At 39.0% G+C, this 22,340-nt stretch overlaps 1 protein-coding gene across 5 annotated transcripts in view; it reads left to right on the top strand.

The window, feature by feature from the left end:
* The window catches only part of COL24A1 (collagen type XXIV alpha 1 chain), a 153,525-nt gene that overhangs the window by 112,561 nt on the left and 18,624 nt on the right, over positions 1–22,340 (top strand). For 4 of the 5 annotated variants that reach the window (XM_076340542.1, XM_076340543.1, XM_076340540.1 and 1 more), the window contains 17 exons: positions 1,955–2,008; positions 3,049–3,102; positions 3,326–3,379; positions 4,689–4,742; positions 5,341–5,448; positions 8,478–8,531; positions 9,002–9,109; positions 10,186–10,239; positions 11,020–11,073; positions 12,372–12,428; positions 14,160–14,213; positions 15,275–15,328; positions 15,438–15,491; positions 16,909–16,926; positions 17,623–17,676; positions 19,332–19,439; positions 21,947–22,054. In XM_076340542.1, coding sequence (XP_076196657.1) covers positions 1,955–2,008; positions 3,049–3,102; positions 3,326–3,379; positions 4,689–4,742; positions 5,341–5,448; positions 8,478–8,531; positions 9,002–9,109; positions 10,186–10,239; positions 11,020–11,073; positions 12,372–12,428; positions 14,160–14,213; positions 15,275–15,328; positions 15,438–15,491; positions 16,909–16,926; positions 17,623–17,676; positions 19,332–19,439; positions 21,947–22,054 — 1,101 coding nt within the window. The remainder of the gene's footprint in view (positions 1–1,954; positions 2,009–3,048; positions 3,103–3,325; positions 3,380–4,688; positions 4,743–5,340; positions 5,449–8,477; positions 8,532–9,001; positions 9,110–10,185; positions 10,240–11,019; positions 11,074–12,371; positions 12,429–14,159; positions 14,214–15,274; positions 15,329–15,437; positions 15,492–16,908; positions 16,927–17,622; positions 17,677–19,331; positions 19,440–21,946; positions 22,055–22,340) is intronic. The other variant, XM_076340541.1, reaches the window with a different exon arrangement.

The following is a 22,340-nucleotide window of genomic DNA, read 5'->3' as shown; positions in this document are numbered from 1 at the left end:
ACCGAAAATGTATTCTGTAACGGTTATTATTGGATTCCTGTCACTTCATCTCTTTCACTTCTTTTATCTAATCTTCATGTTGTGACATCGGGGAGCCTTACAATGCAAGGCTTATACATAAAATTCCTGCCATTTTCTGGTCAAGTCTGAATTTTCATATATATAGAATGACAGCCTTGTCTAATCTAAGTGGTCTGCTCTTGAGCAACCTACATTTCTGTTGTGCTCATCATCGTAGAATCTACACATGTAGTGTCAGAAGTAAGAAAAGCTTACCCTGTGAACAGGGTACCTTTTCTTTCAAGTGCTGAAAGAGTAAAATGTCTTCGGAAAATGGTCTGTGGAGCTAGAAAGAAGTGACGAAAATGACACAAGATGTTACAAAATGAAACACGTGGCTCTTTTTTTAACTGCCCATCCAAGCAACTTGATTTCATCTTCTGTCAGCTGGTCACTACATGGAAGACAGCTGCTGAAGCAGTTTCTCTGGCCCTGTCACTAGTTCTGCACAGAGCAGAAAAACCCTAATTATTGGTGGAGGAGCAGAGAAACGTAAGCAATTGGAACTATTTGTAGTAACAGGCTTGATCTAAATAACACTCTAACTTTACCTACTTGTCAGACATTTCAGTAAAATCCTTCTTTGCAAATCACCTGTTGTTAATGGTTAAAAGGAGTCCCTATATTGCTATAAAATTTTGGCTTCTGAAATTCCCTGAAAGTCTCAGGGGAAAGATACATTACCAATCCAGCAGACTTAGCTCCATGGTAATATTATGAAGAAATACTTGACTCGTGAATCAAACTTAAGCTTTGTGACACTTGCCTAGTGGAATGCCATGGGGTTGCTGCAAACGAAAACCAATGGACTTACTTAGGACCAAGTGAATTCTCAACGGGAAATTAACTGCAGTTGTTCACACTTAAAGGAAGCTATAGGGTAAAATACATGCATCTGCTGAAATCCTCTCAGTAATATGCAGTTTACATTGTTGATACAAGGGAAGAATATACTTACATTATCACTGCCAAATCGTCAGGAGGAGCAAAACCATATGCATAGGCTGTAAGAGGAAGTGAAGCAAAAAAGAGTAAATATTTGCTTAAAATACTTCTATCATAAATATGGGTAGCAGCGTCTTTCTTTTACATAAGAATAATAGATCAACAAAATGTTTCGAATTTAGAACGTACTTAAACACAGATGAGTCCCAAAGGGGTAAATGGATATGAACTTTCTAAAAGTTCAAAGACTGGATACATCGAGAGGGTTGATTTGTCTTGACATACATTCATAGTGGCTATGGAATCAGCTGTAAGCTGTTACAGGCAACCTCTACCCCCCAGCACACAAATCCCACTCTGTGAGCAGGGATGGACAATCTAACATGTGCAGAGAATTTGAGCACGATGCTTTAGGAAACGATCCCTACGTGTTACTGCAATAAATTTATTACTTACCGTAGGGCTTATAAGAAAATGCTCATAGTATAGTTACTAATATTACCAAAATGGCTCCAGCCTTTAGTCCATTACACCTCAGTGATTGTCCTGTATAAACATTGCTAAATCCATAGCGAAACGCACAGTAGTTGTTTTCAGTTAATTCCATACCAGACTGTAGGCTTTTCCACAAAGCAAACCAGACAGTCTAACAAACCTTAATTAAACAAAGTCTCAGTTAATCACGAGGAGAGCTTAGTTTAGATAATAATTTACTTTTGGTCTCAGAGAAGAGACATCTGTGCTATTATTTGAAATCTTATTTCAGTGTGTCAAGATTGGCAATGAGGTCTTCAGTACTGTATGCCATCGTGGTACTTATATACACTGTTGGATTCAGGAGGAAAGACAATGAAATACACTTCTTTATGCCAATTATGACAAAGTCAAGACTATACAATGTAATTTAATGTTAATTGAATGATGCATCCAAAATTTTGTTTAATGCCAGGGTCCAAGAGGACAACCGGGGGATGCTGGCCCTATTGGAGAAATGGGTTTTGAGGTGAGCTTTTAATCATTTATATAGTAATTGCAAACACTCAAGCAACTGAATAAGCCTGGACAATGTGTTTAGAAACTGTTTTTTTTATTACGTGCAGCTGACTTAAATATCATGAGCTGCTGAGAGACTCTCTTACTTAAAGCTGTTACCACAAAAAAATGTCTAAAATAAGTAACTTTTTCTGTTGTGAGCACTGTCTTTGGACATATATTCATGACATCTGCACCTAGAAGGTGAATGTTGAGTTGAGCAAATGGCTCTTCTTTTTTTCTTTTTTTGGTTTTGTTTTTTTTTTTTTTTGGAAGCACCATTCTCCTTGCAGTTAGACAGTGGAACAGCATTAATCATATGTCCTTGCAAATGGTAGATGAAGAAAAGCAGCTGCAGGCAGTCTTCTTGCTAACTTTTGCTTCTATTTTCTGCTTTGTTTTTAATATCTCTTTGAAAGAAACATGACAGAATGCATTAGCCACATTTGCAATGAAGCAGCTGAGGGATGAGTTCACTTAGAACAGAAGGGATTTGGCTTAGTCAAAGAAACATGCTTCCTCAGTCACCCAAAATCCAGTCTTCTGACTGACTATTAAAAAAAGGTTTAAATGTAAACTTTACAAGAAGCAATCTGATACCATTAACTTTTTAAGGGCTGAAGACTCAAAAAAGGGCTTTGTTCTCCAAAGGCTATATCTACTTGGCTCCAAGCCTAAACAGCGATGAAGTTGTCAGATTTACAAAAGATAGATGATTGCTCAGCCTGCTAGCAATTTATGATGAAAGGTACAGGCTTAGTGGTACTGCTGAGTCTTCAATAGATTCCTGATCAACAGTGCAGTTCCTGAACTCCTCCTATACCCTCCTTTCTTTTCTTCTGTTGGGCTCTAGTAGGAACAAAGAACTGTGTTGTCTTAATTTGATTTTTCAGATACGCATCTTTCCCAGTGTCTCATGCCATTTTTCTCCTTCAATTTTGACTGTATTATTTGGTGGTTGCAAAATTATTATTGGTGACCACGTGTAACAGTAGCTCTTGTACCATGCAGGGACCTCCTGGCCCTGAAGGAGAACCTGGCCTGCCCGGAGAACCAGGTGCAAAGGTAAATGTTGAAATTATTCTCTCTTGTGCTGTTTAAATGTTCAAATTTCCATAAAAGCAGATCAGAGTGATCTGATTCATTAGCCAAGTAGGTAGTGATACCGGAAATGAGCCATTAAGAAATATAGTTATTGTCAGGATGACTGCATTATCTGTAAACCCCATCATTGTTAGGAATATTGTCCCTTAAAATCCAATGATTTATTTTTCTTGTGATATTCCAGGGAGACATTGGGCCTGCTGGGAAGGCTGGAGAACCAGGCGACCAAGGTTTAAGGGTAAGCTATGGATGCAAATCTTCTTCCAAAAAGGAAAGTATGGTATGAAATGCAGGTTGAGAAACCTTGATTTATCAGAAGAATTCAATAAGAAGCTATTTTCTGATACCTTTTTTTTTAAAAAAAAAAAGTAATATTGTAGGAAGTTAAAAAGAGTATTGATTATAATGTGGAAATATTTCTAAGTGTCTCATGTCACTGAGAGACATGAATAAGTGGTTTGAGCGTGAAGGAAAATCCAAGGGTGTCCAGCCCAGCTGTTAAGATGAGAGCAGACAATAATGCTGTGTATGGATGCCCAGTCTAGGTGAGATAAAGGCAAAATTATAGTCTCAGCAGAGCAGGGTATCTCTCTGTACCGCCATCTAAAGCAGCTGATTTGCTTCTGGTGCTGTGGATGGCTCATTTGGCACTTGATTTCACCAAGCACTTGTGCCCCTGCTGATTCTTCCTGTGCATCTTACCCCCTCATCTGACCCAAACAGTTGCTTACCTTTGAAGGCTGAAAAAAACTTTTAAAGTGCTAGAAACAGATTTTATCCAGGATGCTTTTAAAAGAGCGTAAACTATATCCTTTCAGACTTAAGTCTTACCATTGAGCTCTCTTGTCCGTTAGCTCCTTGGTGTCATCTTTTCCTCCTGCCCAAAATCTCCAGCGAGGTGCATTCCACAATTCTGACTGGTACTCTACAGCTTCCTGGTACTGGTCCTCAGTGGGTGCTCTGGACTTAACCATACCACTATGTCTGAAATACTATGTTATTAGTATAGGGCAGCTCATATTTGCTTTTTTACTATCTGCATCAAAAGTTGCAAGTTGCCAGTGTCTTTACCTGAGAAAGGCAAATATTCTAAAATGCCGTGGTTCCAATACTGTTGGTAAATGATGAGGTTTTTTATGGCCCTAAACTGAGTCACTAAACATACCAATATAGTAGTTATCCACATAAACATGGAAGTTTCAGGACAGAATAGGTATATTTTTGAGGTTACTGTAATTATATGTTGTAGACTCTGAAACCAAACAATCTCAGTGCCACTGTCCAAATCTCCAGTGTTATATGGACATACTATTGCCTCATTTTTCTAATATTGATCATCTTTTATGTTTTCCTGTGTTCGAGATTCACAGGGCTGTGACTGTCACTGTAAATCAGTGAAAAATGAAGACAAATAAACTACAACAGCAACATAAAAGTTGTCCAAAAGATAATAAGCATGTGTAAAACTAGTCTGAGTTTTTCCAAGGTAATAGTTCTATGTCAAGAAGTTTAGGCAATAACTGTTTTCAACTGTTCCTTTCTATAAGGGTGAACCAGGACCTCCAGGAGAAGACGGCGTTCAAGGAAAAGATGGCCCAAAGGTACTTTCAGTTTTTATAGCAGATGTAAAGTAGTCATATTAGCTTAAGGACCCAAATCTCTTTTTTTACTCCTATTTCACTAGGTCAACAGAGTCTAGTTGAGTGCACTTAGTTTTAACATAGGAGGCCCTGTATATTGTAGGCTTTCCTGTGCCTTTTAGGCACATACCTACCCTGCAAGGGCTGCAGAGTTGAATGGCTTGACAGAGAAATGCAAGCTGGAGAACTGAGTACAGCTTATTTCCGTGGTGACTATCATGCTGGAGAGAGCGAGCCCAAGGCTGCCCCAATCCCTGCATTGGATCAGTGCTGTGCCAGGGACTGTGGCAGGTGCCAGGACAGGGGATGTCACAGAGGACACCCTCAGGTAATTGGCAATGGATGAGGCAAAATCTGGCTGTGGGAGTGTATGAATGAGATAGAAAAGGCTTTACCCTAACTTGGAGCCTGATCTGAATTTGACTGGTAAGATTCCCATTAGTTTTAGTGTGCTTTTTGTCAAACTTGAAGATTCCGAATTCACTTTTCTCAAGAATAAGTAATTCTGTAGCAGCAGCTTGACTAAGCTGCTTTTTTTTTTTTTTTTTCTTTCTTTTAGGGAGACCCTGGAGACCAGGGACTTCTTGGAGAAGGTGGTGAAAAAGGAGAGATGGGGTTACCAGGAATTGCTGGACCCCCTGGTGAACCTGGCGTAATGGGCATTCCTGTAAGTGTTTTCAGGTTTAAGTGGACTTTTTGTTCCTTTGCTTTTTGTAATTATTTTCTTTTTAATTTTTCTTGCTTCTTTTATTTTTTATTTTCTGATTTTTCTATTGCACTTAGAGATGGCTGTCTTTAAATTAGCTTGCCTCCATTTTCTATGTGGTTCAGCTTTTCAGGGTTGGTAGAGAGAGGAGACAAGTGTTTTTCCTATCTTAAATCTGGGACCTCTTAGCAGATAGTGATTCCTCACCTCTTGTCATCCAGACACATACACCACACAACCTGGAGCCTCTAACTTCAGATCTCTCCAGACAACCTTCTGTCATTAGTCTCTGTCCTCACCTTCATTTGGAGATTGTGAGCAATCTCAAGGCATTAGATCATTCTTTAAATTTTAAAAACACCCAAAGAAATTGGCAAGATGCATATACTACCATAAATTGTGCTGTAAGATCTTTTGTTGTTTTGTATCACTTTCCCTACTCGTGGCTTTGTTTACTGTCCCAGGGCTATCTAGTTTTTAGTTTAGATTAAAAGTTCCTTGAGGCAAAGAACTGCCATTTTGAGCAGCTTGTAAATGATGAAGCGTTTAGACCTTAGAGCACACAAGATTTGGCTCCAATTTAAGGTTTTGTGGTAACATACTTACCACATACATGCTTAGCTGTCATTCATAAAATATAACCTTAACAACAAAAGGAAGGTCTAAAAATAACATTTCTAGAAAAAGTGATAGCCTGAACATTGAGGTTTCTTTAGTTACAAAATTATTGCAGCACAGACACCAATAGAACAGGATTTCTTAAAGTGCTGGTGTGGATTATAGCGCCTTCTCTGGTAAGGAATACGAGGCAGGTCAAAAGTGACTTAAAACCAGTATCACATGATAGAGATCGGATAATCCAAATTATTCCTGCTGTTGATTCCTGATCAGCTGTCATCAGAGGATGGCCTAACAGTGGTCGTTCTACACTGCTGCCAAGGGTGTTCAAAAGACAGTGTTATGGATGCTGTCCATCCTGCGCTGGAACGGACTTCCAGAAATGGGGATCTATCATGCCAGGCAGCGCTACTTTGGATGATAATTCAGTGCTGTGGTGTGATGTCATGTCTTTGGTGGACCTTCTCTTCTTACCTTGTCAATCACCCTGTAATGAGGCATACACTATAAAAAGTAAGGAGAGAGAGAAGAAAGAATTTGATGATTCCATTTTGTTCTTAAAAGACATTTATTCTTTAACTAACTTCATTTTGGTGCCTCTGTGAAAGGAATTAAATAAACATATCATGAGAGCACCAGTTGCCATAGACAACTGAAACAAAGATTGCAGATGGAGGGAAATGGCAGCAAGCATATGCAGGTCAAATAGTAAATGAGCATTGGGATCCATAGTCAACATTGTTAGATCAGTTCGTGTATTTGTTCTGGCATCACTCCTAAAAGCTAAAATCCGTCTATAAAGTCTATTTTGCTGAAGTTTTATGCAACTTCTTAATGTGAACTAATGTTTTGGAGCACAGTTTCCAAAGCAAGCTTGTAGCCTCAAGTCAGACATCAGATTCCCTTACCAGAAATCATCATGTTCTCATTCACAGTTCTCTGGCTGCCTTCCCTGTAGCTCTTATGTGATGATGGAGTCTGAGTAAACTTTAGTTGGAGGGCCAGCTGTCAACAGCTGTGAGCACTGTCCCCTCTGTCCTCTAAGCATCAGTGCTACAGTTGGCTCTTTTTAGTCCCGGGTTCTTCACAGTGAACTACTCTCCTAGCAAAGGAAAAAAATGCTATTTTAGTTGTCAGCACACTTAGTGTGCTACAAAACAATTTTTGTTCCTGATACAATGATATTACCCTGACTTTATTTTCTGTTTTGGGTTGGCAATTCTGGAGAAGCTCAAAAGTTTCATACATTGAAATTATCATAAAACAGCTCAGCCCTGGCATATCTACATTGTATGTAATTCTACTTGTATACAGTAAACAACATCAGCAGTGCTGCTGTGCCTCAGTGAAACAGGCGGGTCTGGCAATTCGATGTTTGGGAGGATGTGGTTAGCAGGGGATTTTTCACGTTTCTGTTTCACACATTCCAAAGGCAGCTGCAGAGCTGCGTCCCTCTCCACTCATCCTCCCTGGCATCTGGGCGTGTTCACATTACGGTTTTGGTTTGACCTCCTTCTTGGGATGCAGACAGATCACAACATCTGGGTCTAAACATGGAAATCAGTTTCCTATAATCAATTGTCTGAGGGTTTTACTGGGGGTGAGAGTAATACTACATTTTCCTTAAACAAAAGCTTACAAAGCAACAAATGAGCTTCACAAATCAGTTTAAACTATATTTACCCTGGCTTACAATGACTCAAAAAAACCCAAATATATCTCCCTTTATCCAAAACTGAAGCTAAATTACCTCCTCTACCTCACAGAGCTTTTGGGTAAATTGAAACCGGTGAGCAGTGGACACATCCAGACCTTTGGGAGGATCAGTTTTTGAAGTGACCTAGAGGGCAGCAGGGCTGTAGCTCCATTAGCACCCTTCATCTGCAGGCAGCACACCCAATGACACAGTCACCAAGAGGCAGGCAGTGGTAGGCACCAGCACTTACTGAGTGAGGTCTCTGCTCTGCAGCACGTTGTGTCAGGGCCCTGCTCTTCACACTTGATAGTCCCAGGGTTTTCTTAGTTTTCCTCTAGCTGTGTATTGTATTTCTCTAAATCCAGTGGTTGTCTTGAAGCAACTTTATTCCTAAAGTAATATTTTCTGTGTGGACAAGATTTATTGGGTTTTTTCCCCCTATTTTCAGTGCATTTTTCACTAGTTTGATAAGTGATGGTCCCTGATGCTTGCCCACTTATTTCTGCCGTAACTTGAAACAGTCCTACTAACTTGTTCACAGCCACAGTTAATGAGATTTTTCCTCCCACCTCGCTGCATTACAAAAGCCTGCTCAGTTATCCAGTTTGTAGGACAGTTTAAACGTTTCCAGGGCCTTTCTCAATCATGTCTTTTTCTCTCCCTAATAAATGTACAGGGTCCTGAAGGAACACCGGGAAATCCAGGTCAGAGGGGCCGTTTAGGAAAGAAGGTAGTATTTTTCATCTTCCCCAGTTCCCTTTCTTTTATCTGAAACTCAAATTTATATTACAAAATAATTGCATTGAACCAAGTCTATCCCTATTTTATATCACACTTCAAGCCAAATTTTTTTCTTGCTAGCCATAGCAATTAGAATTGTCATCGTTCTGCAGTCAATAACATTCAGAACCTTAGGAAATTTAAATTTGTATCAGGATGTGATTTTGCAACTCGGAACAGTTTCTGCTGCTATCAAAAAATGTTAAGCTTTGGCTAAAACAAAAAGAAAAATAGAAAGGCTTTAGCAGAGTGTTTTTTCACTGCAGAGTTCTGGGTTCAGACATTCTAAGAACTACAATAAATGACATGTAAAGTAATACTCCTATTAAATAATTCTGTTACACACTTCGGTTAAGGATAAACTGCATTTTGAAACTTAGTATCAATCTCTTATTATTTTTAATACAATAACACCAACAGGGGGAAAAGGGGCAGCTTGGCCCTCCTGGAGAAATTGGATGTGCTGGTGACTCTGGTCAACCTGGAGAAATTGGTCCCAAAGGTGCAAGAGGAACTCGAGGTCCCTTGGTTCGTACAAAACACGCTTATTTAAGAGCTCACGTATTTCTGGTTTAGCAGAATTGCATCTCTCCACAGGAAGAGGCGTCACAGCTGTAGCATGTATAAATATTTTTGTGGTAGCTGGAGATGCAGGCAGTGTCCTTCCCAGCCTGTGTGTCCCGATGTGTGCCCTGGTCTTTTAGCATCAGAATGAGACCTGTGCACCTTTCCAGACAGAAATCCGGGCCATGGACCCGGAGGGAGTCATCTCATGCTCTGGTCAGGTTCCTGATCTGACAATCAAAGGAGCAGGATGGCAGGGCATGCCATGAAATACTCATGCCCCACAGTCTACATATAACCTCACTGCTGTGGCTGTTTCTTAAACCTCTTCAGTTCCAAGAGCAGAAATCATGGGGTTTGCTGTTACATAAAATAAGCCTTAGCCATGGCTGAAACAAAGCATTTCAGATGAGGACTGCTACTCCTATTGAATGGGAACCTGATCCAAAGTTAACTGAATTAAGTGTATTTCCATTAATTTTATAAGCTGTTCTCATCACAAGCTCCCCAAGCTTGCTCCACACTGTGTGATAGATGCACAGGTACATGCAACCTCCACACTAGTGAGGCAGTGTGCCCATCTCACTGCTCCGGGGCCCAATCCTGTGGCCACTGAACGCAGCACTGTGTCCCTGCATGCACGAAGTACAGAAGTAAAGTAACTGTCTAATGGCCAGTATTTTCAAGAGAAGGACTTGAATTCAACTTCCTAAAGTGAGGACCACCCTCAGCTTCTCTTGGCATACTTAGCATTTATAAACAGAGTTCCTCCGCACCTCTGAAAGCTCAGATCCTTTTGATCTTAATTATGTACAGGGATTATAAGGTTAGGACTGAAAATATTGACCACTGTTTCCACAGAACAGGGGAAAGCCCAGTATTCTTTACCCAATGAAGCTGGACCTAACAAGGAAGTTGTCTGTAGTTTTCAAATCTCAATATTTGAAGATTTTTCCAAGTGATAACTTTATAACGTATGCGTTGTTGTAACATTTTACAAGGGAGCTCATTTTTCTATCACTGATTATTGCATTTAACAGGGACATCTAGGAGGAGTGGGACCTGAAGGAGAGTCAGGAATTCCAGGTTATGGGGTGAGTTTTTTACTGAATTCATGTACACACACATCCCTAAGGTAAGCCTGCGGTACTCTAAATAATTTCAAATATCATGGGGATCTGTATCTAGAATACACAAATATCTTTAGAAGTGTCAGATACTCACATGTATTTGTATGACACCTGATTGCCTACTCAGAAATGTTAGCCTTAAGCAATGATGACTTGTTTTTTTGTGAGTTCACTAGCAGTTGTTTTTTACCACAGATTTGAAACCCTTGTTTGTCCAATGCATCCCGCTCGTTGTCAATAAAGTTCCTATAAAACTACTACAGCTATTCATTATAAAGAGAGTTCAGCAAACACCACTGCCTCTGCTTACTGTCTGGTCAGGCAGTTTCCCTTTCAGTAACAGAAACACTGATTGAATGAGGTTAGCTGAAGGACATAAAGATATTGTGACTTTCACTGAAAAATAATTATGATCATCATCACAGATGGATTGAGTCCTGCTCTTACAGACCAGACTGCCATGTCTTTTTTCCGAACAGAAACTTCCATCAGTGGCCTTAACCCTGAAGCGAGAACCAGCCCGGCTCCCCTCACCTGCATCAAGCCCTGCCAGAACCTTTGGCTTCCCACTGCGCACAGAGCTTTTCTGCCTGGGCCCATTAATTTTGTGCCACGTCACTATTTAGCATTATTAGCAAGCAGCAAAAAAATAATAGTAACAAGCAGCTAAAAGAAAGCTTGGAATTAATGATTTCTTTAATTATTTGTTTTGGAACTAATTTTTTGTTTGTTTGCTTCTTTAAGGGTCACCAGGGTCCTCCAGGGCCCCCAGGGCCCCCAGGACTCAAAGGAGAAAAGGTCTGGAGATGGATTATACTGTCTTACAGTTTGAGTAATTATAAAGGGAGGAAATGTTACTGCATGCTCACTGTTTTCCACAGCATGCAGCAAAAGCCACTGTTTGCAATATTTATTAATATTGTGAGAGAATATGAAAAGAAATGCAAAACTGGGGAAATGGATCATTCAGAGGCAGAGTTCCAAATTATACAGGTGAAACATTTCAGGTTGTAAAACACAAGGTACCCATTGTAAGAAACGCATTCTATTGTATCAGATAGCACCGCTGCCCTTAGCAAGCACTGCTGACAGAAATAATCAGTGTGGAACCAGTTAAGTATTTACTTAGCTTTAAGCCTGTGAGTACACCCACAGGTTTTGCTGAAAGTCCAACTAAGATGGACAAAGGTCTATACTTAGTATAAAATGTTAGGGGCAGGATCTTGCCTCAGTGCTGCTATTTTAGTGTCAAATTCACTGTTTTTCTTTTAAGCCTCACATCCTGCAAACAGTTTTGTATGCTGACTGGAGTCTGTGTGGCCCCAAGCAGGTACAGGGATTCCCTTCATGAAGATTAGTTTGGAGTTGCACCTGACAGAGAAATACTTTCTTACATTAGGGCCAGTTTTGCAGTGAATACTGCTAATAGGCAATTAGTGGTGATGTTATAAATAGGTTCTGATATAATTTTCAGAAACAATAACTGAAAACTAAATCATTGGGAGCTAGGTGTCTAACTTGCTTGATCACTTCCGCAAAAGCACTTTGATGCACTTTGGAAACCCTTAATCATATTTAAAATGTGAGCCTCTGCATTAAATATTGGTAAATATCATCTGGAATAGATAACTTTTTGTCTATCAGTTTAGATGGCAGTTGTTTCATATTTAAAATTTAGTAGAGTTCAGGCTGATTGTTGGAGTCTTCTGTACACTTGTTTGTATATATTAATTATGTTTCTCAAAACAGTGGAAGAAATTTTCTTTTTTCCTCTTGCCAAATATCCTGTTTATCCTTTTTTTCATTAAATAAAGAAATGATTACATGGACATTGTTCAAATACTTTTTTTTTATAATTGCCTTTGAGAATAGAGCAAAAACTTAGGTTTGTTTAATCCTAAATGTCTTTAGGACATCTAGGTGCATGTTAAATGGAGTTACCATTTCCATTGTATTAAAACTATAAGCATCATATTGACTTCTAGCATCTATACAGCAGCATGCTCTCTGGGTGTTTATTAGCATTTGAACATGTATGCATTGTAGACGAGGTTGAATTTCCAAGTTAATATTTTTAATACTTATCTTTGTTTTAGGGTTACCCAGGTGAAGACAATACCGTTCTTGGACCACCTGGGCCCATAGGTGAACCAGTAGGTCTTTCTTTCTCAAAAAAATTATGTTCGTGCCTCTCGAGACAAGAGACAATGCAGGCTCTTTCTGAAACTTTGTATCATTGTCTCAGGAGTCAGTACCCCCTTGTACAAAAATGTAGAATGATGGGCCTTTAATCGGTAATCCCTCTCTGAAAAATGCAGTCATGTGCTCTTTCCTGCTTAAGAGTATGTGCCCTGCGTTTAATTACACTAATGCCATTAGTCTGTGTTTAGACCAGCACATTTTGGAACAGAATTTTACCCTCTGTGTTTATCCCGAATTATACCTAATTGCTTTACTAACCAGAAATATGTTTTGACTTATTTCATTATCACTACAAAGCTAATTTAGCTGATTCAGAGAGAGCTGCCTTTTGTAACCATTTTTTTAATAAATTCGTATGTGCGGTATCTCTCTGCAGTAATTATGAACATGTCCAAAAAAAATGCCATCTCAAAATCTTATTAAAAGTGTTTCATGTTCAGGCTTTGATTGTGCCAGAAGTAATACTTGTACAGCCTACTTCTCTTCAGATTAACCTTAATATTTATACCTCACCTCCTCAAAAGGCAGGACTATTAAGTCCCTGATGTAAATGAACACACAGTCTGGACTACGTTCTTAACTTAATTATGGAAATGCATGAGAGAAGAGACTCCAGCCAATTCTGCTGTAGCCGAACTGGCTCTGTAATGCTGACGGCTCAAACATTGTGAGCAGGACCTTTCCACCATGCCATGAGGCTGCTGAAACCTTGGAGAGTATACAAGCAGTTGCATAATAGTATCTGTTGGTGGATATGCACTAGAAGTGGCTAATCTATTCATTTGTGAACTGTAAAGATACATTGCAGTTAGTGATGCCTGGCATCATTTTTCATATGTGCCTTCACTTGAGACATAGGCAGGAAAAAGGCAATCCCTTATTATTTAACCTAATGATTGGCTGGATGTCTTTTGGAACGTCTTGGCCATTCTTACTTTCTATGGGCATGATTTCCTATCCCATAATTTTTCCTTAGACTGAGATTTGGTCCATTTGCTGCAATGAGACTTAAAATTCTGGGAAAGAATCCCATTTCTTGTGGGACTGGTGTAAGGGCCTTTCCCTAAAGTAGAACCAGTGAGGTGTCTGGATGCAGCAGGAAGAACCACATGACTCACAAAAATCATGCCATTCCCTCTGAACCTGTGCAGTTCTCATGTGTGAGGCATGCTGAGGGATTGAAATTGCCTTTTTATTAGGGCGAGCTTCAAAATTAAAGCAGATTCTGAGTACAGCAAGTTATTCCAGAAAAGACCCCCATTTTTCATGTGTTGTCTTACAGAAACCATAAGAGAGTTTTCCTCGCATGTCTTGAAAACAGTCTCTTAATTTATTTGTGGAGATTTTTAATTCAGATATCATATATATATGGGTATAAACCTGAGAGGTCTACTGAGGTCAATACTCCTGTTTCATTTATGCCCATCTAAGATCTATCTTTTGGGTTCTAGTCTTCAGTTACAAAATATTTTAAGACAGTGTCTGCTGTCTAACTGCAATACATTTTGTTTATAAAAAAATCATGTTTATTCCTTTAGACAAGCTAACTTTAATATTTGTAATCCTAAGTTCTGTCTAATTGGTTAGTCTGTTTTGAGAGAAATCCCAGCTTTCTTTTTGTACTTTACTGCAGCATTATTTCAGTTCAGCTGCTATATTTTGCTCTTTGGTTTTCTCTCTAGGGTCCTAGGGGTGAACGTGGAGATAGAGGAGAACCTGGTGATGAGGGCTACAAGGTGATACCTCTTGCTTTTTATTCTTTTTATTTGAACATGGCATGCTATGCATACATGTAGAGTAATGTAGCAGAAGTACCATCTTCTCTCACAAGTGTGTAGAGATGCACTTACTGGTGCCTCACTGCACTGATGAGCTCTTAGAACACATTGGAGCATCTTTCATATGAGGAGAAGCTCAGAGAGCTGGGACTCATGAGCTGGAGAAGAGAAGGCTTTGGGTGATCTTAATGTGTATGAATACCTGATGGGAGGGAATGAAGGAGCCAGACTTGTCTCAGTAGTGTCCAGTGACAGGACAAGAGGCAAAGGGCACAAACTGAAACACATGAAATTCCTTTTGAACACAAGAAAACGCTTTTTTACTGTGAGGATGACTGAGCACCAGAACAGGCTGTCCAGCGAGGTTGTGGAGTCTCCATCCTTGGAAATACTCAAAACATGACTGGATGACATGGTCCGGGACAACCTTTTCTACCTGGCCCTGCTTGAGAAGGGGGTTTGTACTAGATGATCTCAAGAGGTCCCTTTCAACCTAAACAATTCTGTGATTCTGTAATACTGAATGAATTAACATTTTTCTCTGCAATTTAAGCACTAGTTCTTTGTCAATCTAAAGCTAATAATTATTCATTAATTGTATTTGCTGAAAGACTGAATACAAATTGGATGGTAACTCATGCTAATCACTGATGCAGTTGGTTTGCTGAAATACAAAAGAGATAGTCCTTGACACGGAATATCCTGTTTAAGTTACACAGATAATACACATAGACACAGTAATAAATCAATGAACTGAATATGATCTATGCTCACAGAAGTGCAGAAATGTTTTAACAATATGTAAATCCCACTTGCAGTGTGGAGTAGAGAATTTAAAGAAGAAAAGCTCCCTAAGGTCTGATCTCAGGAGGGCTGAGCGTACTTCATCTAAGTCACGTCAGTGAAGCTGGGGCCACCCAGCACCTCCCAAGATGGGCTTTACAGGGAAATCTATAGCTCACTGAGCGTGACATCCTGAGTTACTTGTATTGCAATATGTTATGTTTTCTGTTTCCCAGGGTCATAGAGGTCTTCCAGGGCTTAGAGGACCTATTGGACAACAGGGACCTCCAGTAAGTGTTTCAAACAAGTGAGATTTCCCTATTGGGTGTTGAAAGTGACTTTCATCTGCATTCAAATGATTTTTTTTTTTAATTTATTTAATATATGTTCTTTCCAAAGGGAGAGCCAGGTGAATTGGGAGAGCAAGGACCAAAAGGAGAAAGAGGTTCAGAAGTAAGTAGAAAAAAGTAAAGCAAAACTGCACTTAATTGGAATTTTTATGGTTTTACTGTTCACTGACTATCCTTGGAAAACTGTTGTATAAGGCTAAAAGTCAGTGTTTGGGTTTCCTTTTCATACCTGCAGGGATAATAAAAATATGGAATGGAAAATTGCATAATGATCTGGGATAGTAAATATGTTATTTGATAGATAAGTGGTTTTACTTTGGAGTGATATAAAGCATTATGAGAGGCTCTTTTGGAAACATTTGAGTGATATTCAATTATACCCTTAAATGGAGTTCCTTGTGGCAAACTAGCTCTGGAAGACGCCCAGGATTTTACTGCTCTGATCTGTAAATGAAGCCTCCTGCACTGAATTTTCAGAGACACCTGGAAATAAGGACTTTGCCACAGAATAGTAGAGGAATAATGACAGAGCAAGTCATGAAAAAGATGAAAGACTAAATCTTTTCCTTTAGAAATAATAGTTCATCTTGGCAGTGTGTTGAGAATTGCCAGAATTATTTTATATTCTCCCACAGGGTGACTTTCATTGGCTTTTGAGATTTCAAAAGATTTAGGCTAAAAGATTTCTTACAATACCAATTGCCATTGCAACTTAAATGAGATAATTTCTCTGAGAAGCTCCATAGTGCAACTGCGTTAGAGTTTATAAAAATTTTCTAGGTAAATGCAAGAATCTGTAGTAGATTAGGAATGGGGAGCAAGAGAAAGGAAACATGATGTGAAGACATTGTCAGCATGTACTCTAACCACGAGCTCAGATATATTGCCTTTGACAAACTACTCACAGCACAGGATATAATCAGTCATTCCTCTGTCTTTCCCTTGGAAAATGTTTTCTTTGTGTTGCAAATGCCCCTCAGATTAAAACTGCCATTTGCAAATATGGAACCAATATCCAGCCTGGAGCAACCCATAAGAGCCTAAAGGTTTACACAAAAATGTCAATAGTGAAAACATTCATAAAGTCTTAACTCAGTGGCATGACTGGTGCTGCTATAGCAAGCCTTTCAAAGCCAATCTCATAAACTGCAATGCTGAATCATCTGGGTTTACTTTGTAGGCATTCAGAAATTTTAATGAAAACAATATAAAGTTCTTTGAATATGCATGTTCCATTTCTGATTGGTGGACTTTTTTTTATGCCTTTCGTAACAAAGACATTAAGGAATAGAACAAAATTTTGCTGATTTTATCATATTTACCTTAATTATAAAACATTTACACTTACCATGACCTTAGCTTTTTCACTTTATTGCATGTTATGTAATATTGTAGCATAGTAGTTTAGCATCACTTTTGCTTTAAGAACAGTGTTTAAAATAATTAATCCAGAAAATCTTGGAAGCTTTTTTCTACTTGATCTATGCTAACAAGTGTTTTTCTTGTCCCTGCCGTCCGAGTGGTTTCATCTATTAGAGGTAGGATAAAATTCCTGCCATAGGTCTTTATATTCTGTGAAGACTATCCTGTTAACAAAATTCTCTGAGATGCTTTTGACCCATTCTGAGCTTTTCTTCCTTGGTGCTTGGCCTCCTGTGTCACTAAACCACTTGGGAGAATGTTATCTGCTATCAGGATTGCTCAGTTTTCTAAGACTACAGATTCCTAGGTCAGTCAAGACAAAAACAAGTCTGGTTTTAAGTAAATTTTATCTTTTGTGTACATCTTAGGTAAAAAGAACGTTCCCATATGTGACACTGTTGTTGTCTGGTATGCTCTTCCATATACGCTCAGTGTATCTACATTCCCTGCTTTTCATGACTTCCCTTTTTAAAAGGTACGGGAAGTGCTGTAAAAGCGTACTTCTTTACAGAGGTGTGGCTGATAGAGGAGAAAATGCCAGATTCATAGTGAAAAACTTTTTATGCCTGTTGTTGTTGAAAAAGTTCAGAAAACTGCATTTTACCAATTCAGGAAAGGGAAAAATATATACAATTCTACCAAAAATGTATTCACTTCTACTTGAAAAACTTTCTGCTGCCTCCTGAAATGGAAATAATCTGGGTCAAAGCCAGGCACTGTGAACATGCGTACTAGAGGGGAACAATTCTCAGCTCTTCTTAGGGGATTGAGTTTAAGACATTTGTCAGTTCACAAGTATTTGTAACTTTTAGGGACCCACAGGGAAGAAAGGAGCAACGGGTCAGGCAGGCAAACCTGGAATTCCTGTAAGTAACAAAATTCTACAGTCTATCTTCAGGTTATAAAACAAAGAAAATAATAGCTAATAAAACCAAGGTGGCACCAGAAAGTCTTACACTTACTGTAAAGAACCTTCTTATTATCTAGAAAGTGTAAAGGAACCCCTGTGAAAATAATAATAATTTTTGAAACTATGTTAAATTATACTGAATTATACTCAGTTACTCAGCACATGGAAGTAAAGTGCAGCTAATATAACAAGGTCCTTCCCACTTGTAAAGTTACTTAATTAGATCACTTTTGCATGTGGCTCATAGGCCATGTGCAAGTTATCACATTATATTGCACAGAGCTGTACTGCTGTTCACTCCTGGCTCCCATCAGTTCTTTGAACAGCTGCAGCCTACAGAAGCCTGGATCCATATGTCCATGATGGATACAGCTGGCAGCTCCCTTGAGGTTTACTTCTTTTTCTCGCTTGCCCTGAGCTGAAATTTTTAATGCTCTTTCTTGAGTTACGGTAGAGATGCTAACTTGCATCCCTGTCTCCCTGAGGGAGGAGAAAGAGCAGGAAGCAGTAGGTGTTCTGTAAACATAACCAAGAACAAAATGCATCAAGGCTATTTTGGTCCCCTCATAGATAATACCACACAAGCACATATTGTAAATAACTTTTACTACCTTACATCAAAACATTGTCAGTAACCAGAGAAATGCAGCTGCTTCACAGAGCTTGTACCTTCTGGGCAGAGTGCAAGAATAGCCTTTTGAAGGCAAGCAAGCTGTGTGTCTTTTGTAAATGCTTGGCTCTTCCCTCTGGAGGACTGCAAAGAGTGTATCGTTCGGCACACAAAGAAAAGAGGGAAAGGCGAGACATACAGTGAGGAGGAGAAGACAGTAAAACTGGAACTTGAGGAAGTCTCAAAACATGTCCCAAGTGCAAGAAACTTCAGCAAGCAGAACTTAGAAATAAGATTAAGATAGCATGCTTCTTATATTCTGTACGGCTGTTGTTAACTATACTTTTTCAAATGAGATGTGTTATAGTTAGCATATTTTAAATTTCTAAGAAATGTGTTCATACAGAGATAATTGCAGAACTCCAAGCCCCTTAAGATAGCGTATGTCAGTCTGAAGGGAAATGATTGTAAAGAAAAAAATCACTGTTCCTTTGGTGGATGTGACATGAGGCTTTTCTGTGCAAGTATAGCAACAGTTAGCACAAACTTGCCTGATTAGAAGTTTGTATGTATATTTGATATGTACAAATTTGAACAGCATAATTTTGCAAATGTACAATACAGAGTATCTAGTAAAATGAAGGCTGAAAAGACATACGGTTGGGTTTTTTACAGGAATAAATAGATTACTTTATTAGGTTTCCTTGCTTCAGCTTAAGAATCAACAGTCTCAACCATCTTCCAGGCCTGGCACGCAGAAGGGTCGGCCCCATGGTTTCAGCTGAAGTTGCTCAGAGCCCACAACACAGCAAGTCTAAGGTTAACCCAATAGCATTTTAAACCAAACATCCTAACTCAGAGCCCCCTCTGCAAGTATTGATCCGTGTCACTGGGTCTGTTATTATGTAGGGTTTAGGAAATACTGTGACTGAAATCTAGTTCTGTGATGGTGAAGATGAAGAGAGCCGACAGTGCTGTATTTGGTTTTAATTTGTTTCAAGGGAAAACCAGGGTCAGCAGGGCAGAAAGGAGCAGTCGGGTACCCGGGACCAGAAGGCATTCCTGGCAACCCTGGCAAGCCTGGGCTGTCAGGGAAGCCTGGCCCTAAGGTAAGTTGCTTTCCACATTGCCCCTCTTTATGTCATTTTGCATTACAAATTTTCTAAGGTTAGGGTATTTAAACAGAAGGAACCATTCTCAGTTCCTTGAGCATCTTGAAAATTAGACCAATTCTAATTGTTTTCTTTCTCTTTTGCTCCTGATATTCTGGCCAGGATGTAAGGTTAGCGTAAGAGAAGTGTGCTGTGAGAACTATTTCATTAGCATACGTTAGTAGTAACTACAGCTAAGTGAAAATGCTTTCTTAATGAGAGAGGCTTCACAGTTGTGTTCCTGAAAATGAGCCACAGACCCCAACTGAGGCTATTTCCTCTCAGGCCCCGAGATAATCCCACATTTTCCTTATTGTCTTTGAATTTGTAACCTATGTCTCTCTACCTAAGCAATTCTGAAGCTTTGCCCAAAACCAGTGAAAAAGAGTATTAGGTATCTGAGGTAGCTGGGAACATTCTTGGAAACAGGTTTTTTGTCTGTCTGTGCTGTGCTGTGGGCCAAGGGTGGTGACCTGCTGCTTCTGGGAGCAGTGACACAGCTCTTCGCTTATTCGCTCCAGAGAGGAGGGAGCAAATTCCTTTAGTTGTTGTCATTGTTGAAAGTCTGATCACTTTGATTTCAGATATGGTATTTCTCAGTAGTTCTAGTTAGACAGACCAGTAATTGTTATAAAAGGATGCCAAGTTAGATTTGGTGCCATATGAGGCACCTCTATTACAAGTATAAATTTGCCTATCTGGTTGAACAAAGAGAAAATTAAACAAGTTACCTATAAGGGGAAGATGTACCCTATTCGAACCTTCTCCATTTTCAGATAATATCCTCCTCTTTCAAGTACTTAAAATTCTTTGGAGTTGCATTTAGGAGTATCACCCCAAAGAATTCTTACATTTTTGCCTTTCCACTCAAAATGTCATCTTTCATATTAAACAAGATTTCATTACTCCTTATTAACAATATATAGTAGCATTACAATTTGTAATAAAGAGAGGATTTTAACTGATTTTTGCCACAATGAATAAAAAGAACAGAACTTTTGCTATGCAAGTTTATCAGTCCATCAGGCTATAAGACACAGTACCATATTCAAAAGCTCTGAAAATCACATTTAATATAAAAATCCTGTTTCCTATAACCCTTTTATTTCTATGAATGCTTAACAGAATGTCATATGAAGTAAAAAAGAAGATATATATATATGTATGTATATATTTCTACTAAATGACATCACAGAAACATTCATTTGGGTGGTAGCAAATTTCCATTTTGTATTTTTTAACATGTCAAAATTGGCTTAACTCCATGTACTCAGTAACATGTTTTTTCATTAAAAATAGTTGCTTTTGTTTATTGTCTGATGTTCTCATACATTTTCATAAAAAATGTTCTGATCTTTCTTGATGTAGTAAAGTTACTGTGTATGAATCCCTACAGAGTGTACGCAATCATACTAATATTATCAGTATGTCTGGTATTTATAAATAAGCGTGTTGAATTTTGCATGTTTCTGTGGGAAGGTAGTCTCATTTTGTTTCTTGATATGGAGTTCCTTCTTGAAAAAATGAATATTGTGAATCTTAACTATATTTTCAGCCCATCTGTAATGAATGAATCCACCATCTTGTTTTCATCAGAAGGAGTTCCTTATTGTAAGCTCAGAATCCTCAGACATCACACAACACTCATCCAAGAACCATCTCAAGGAGTCATCTTCTATGATTAATGGAGATTAGTGCTCTCTTCCTGCATATTTCAAAACAGAGCTAGGAAAGAATTAAATAGGGATCAGCGCTAAAGGCTATTACTCTGAACATGCAAATTTTCAGATTTGGGAAAAATTTTAGGTCTCTAATACAAACTATTCTGTATGATTCCCTGTGGGAGGTAAAAGCAGTCACTGGTATGCCCATGAGTGCTTCCATATATACTTGAATGCACAATTACTGTGGACAAAAGATTGCTTACTATCCAACTGGGTACCTCCTATTTAGGAGGATGCTGATAGGCAAGATGCCTTGCATAAGCCCAAAGAGGCAATTGATTCTCTTGAACGTTCTCAGAAGTCTTTCAAGGTCTAGGTAGGTGATCCCACACAAATGACATCATGATATGTTTAGGCTAGGACAGAACAAGGTTTAAGATGAACACTGAACTGAACACCTGCAGTGGGCTATGGCATGGATAGCATTTGCTTTGCTGACAGTCAGTGACTTGTTAAACTATAGTAACTTGACTCCTCAGAAACCTCAATCCACCCCACAGTTAAAGCACATGTAGCTTTGCTGCTAAGTATGATGGGGCTTTGCTTTTGGAGTATTAGCAGAAATGCAGATGATACTGCTGATCAGTCTTTCCATATATTTTGAGGTACTATCAATGTGTGTCTGTATGTACAGAAAGCATTAAGTGGCTCTGACTGATTTTATGTTATACGCCTGTTTTAGCATACAATGAAAAAACATGTTTGGCTGTTCTGCTTGTAATCAATTATTTTCAATTTAAGGGTAATAAAGGAAACTCAGGCTTACCAGGTCTGGCAGGTTATCCTGGAGCTCGAGGTCCCAAGGGATTGCCAGGCATGCCAGGGCCCATGGGAGCACCCGGACTAAAGGTACACACACGGCATCTTGTTGTTTAAGTACAGTGTTACTGATATTGCTTAGTCTTCATACTGCATCCAGTGATTGTGGAACCACCATGCTACTGTTAATCATACGAGTAATTGACATCAAAACTTATTTAAAGGGTAAGACTGCAAGTTGTGCTGACCTTGTTTCTATGAACTGTAATTTGAAAACAGAGTTCCCATCCATCTGGATGCTATTTCCAACTCCAGAAGCCATTCAAACCACTTTGTATTTATTCATCCAAAGCTTTAGGGCCAAATGATTCCTGAC

The sequence above is a fragment of the Aptenodytes patagonicus genome, chromosome 5, assembly GCF_965638725.1.
Source record: "Aptenodytes patagonicus chromosome 5, bAptPat1.pri.cur, whole genome shotgun sequence".
Classification (NCBI taxonomy): domain Eukaryota; kingdom Metazoa; phylum Chordata; class Aves; order Sphenisciformes; family Spheniscidae; genus Aptenodytes; species Aptenodytes patagonicus.
Note: the sequence above shows the minus strand (reverse complement) of the source record. Positions and strands in the feature narration are given on the sequence as shown.